General features: G+C 70.2%; 1 protein-coding gene across 1 annotated transcript in view; it reads right to left on the bottom strand.

The window, feature by feature from the left end:
• Positions 1–100: 100 nt before the first annotated feature.
• Positions 101–1568, bottom strand: part of TSFM (Ts translation elongation factor, mitochondrial) — a 3395-nt gene continuing 1927 nt past the window's right edge. The window contains exons 4-5 of the mRNA XM_041472653.1: positions 1272–1356; positions 101–614 (exon numbers count right to left, since the gene is read on the bottom strand). Coding sequence (XP_041328587.1) covers positions 184–614; positions 1272–1356 — 516 coding nt within the window. The 3' untranslated portion in view covers positions 101–183. The remainder of the gene's footprint in view (positions 615–1271; positions 1357–1568) is intronic.

Here is a 1568-nt window from a genome sequence, read left to right as displayed (position 1 = left end):
GGATGGGGGGTGCATGGGGGGGTGGGGAGCATTCCCTGGGGGAGGGGCAGGGTCGGGGATGTCGGGGTACCCCCTCCCCCTCCCCACAAAACACCTGGGCTGGATTTCTGCACCTTTATTCAGCCTCACCCCCAAACCCAGGGGAGGCTCCGTGTGTCCCCCCCAGGGGCTGAGCCACATCCCTCAGCCTGGGGGGGCAGAGCCCTCTTGGGGGGGCTCCTGGGGGGGCTCCTCCCCGCACTGGAAGCGCAGGAAATCCCAGACCTGCAGCCCCCCCCTCTCCCGCAGGTAGCGGCCCAGGGGCACGCCCGGCTCCAGCAGCGTCCCCTGCGCCAGCAGCCGCGTCTCCGTGTCCCCCCCCAGCTCATCCTCGGGGGTCCCCAAGGCGGTGGGGGCCATTCCCACCACGTGCTGAGCCACTCTGCGCCCCAACTCCCGCAGCTCGGCCGGGGGGGGCCCCGGGCCCGGCCCCCCGCAGGCCACCAGCGCCCCGTAGGTGCCCATGGCCACGGCGGGCCCGGGGGGCACCCAGCCGTGAGCGTAGGTGGCCACGAAGCCACCGGGGGCACGGAGCCACCCGGCCCGGCGCAGGGACAGCCGCTCGCCCAGGCGGCCTGGGGGGGGACAGAGAGAGGGGGGGTCATCGTCAGCACCCCCAAAAATGAGGGGAGGGGTTATGGAGCCCTGCCAGAGAGGAGGAGCTGCGAAAAGGGTTCTGGAGCAGCTGTGCCCAGCAGGGAGCCCCAGGAACAGCCCGGGGGGCTGCCCTGCCCAGAGCGGGGCTGGCACACCGCTGGGGGCACTGGGGGCACTGGGACTGGCAGGCTCTGGGGGCACTGGGAGCACTCAGGGCACTGGGGGCACTGGGACTGTCAGGCTCTGGGGACACTGGGAGCACTGGGACTGGCAGGCTCTGGGGACACTGGGAGCACTCAGGGCACTGGGGGCACTAGGGACTGGCACTGGGAGCACTGGGACTGTCCGGTTCAGGGGGCACTGGGAGGCACTGGGGGTACTGGGAGGCACTGGGGAGGGGCACTGGGGGCACTGGGACTGGCAAGCTCTGGGGGCACTGGAGGAGTCATTTGGCATCACTGGGGATGGGGTTCAGGAGACTTGAGACAAAAGGACAAGGAGGCAAACTGGGATTGCATAGAAAGGGCACTGGGCAGACTGGGATGGGCACAGGAGGGGCACTGGGCACACTGGGATGCACTGGGAGGGGCCCTGGGCACACTGGGCACACTGGGAGGGGCACAGGGGGCACTCACCCATGGCCAGTGCCAGGTGGTCGCTCAGCAGGTCCCCCCCGTCCCCTGCCCGCACCTGGGCCAGCTCATCCTCTCGCAGCAGGAGCTGGGGGAGAGGGGTCACAGAGGGGCACCCCAACAGCCTGGCACCCCCAAACCCTGCCCAACACCCCAGGCACGCTCAAACCCTGCCCCAACACCCCCAGGTACCCCCAAAACCTCCCCCAACACCCCCAAACACTGCCCCTACACCCCTGGCACCCCAGCACCCCCCAACAACCCAACACCGTCTGTGCCAACCCAACTCCCCCCCCACCC

The sequence above is a fragment of the Pyrgilauda ruficollis genome, unplaced genomic scaffold, assembly GCF_017590135.1.
Source record: "Pyrgilauda ruficollis isolate IOZ18807 unplaced genomic scaffold, ASM1759013v1 scaffold295, whole genome shotgun sequence".
In the NCBI taxonomy this organism is placed as follows: domain Eukaryota; kingdom Metazoa; phylum Chordata; class Aves; order Passeriformes; family Passeridae; genus Pyrgilauda; species Pyrgilauda ruficollis.
Note: the sequence above shows the minus strand (reverse complement) of the source record. Positions and strands in the feature narration are given on the sequence as shown.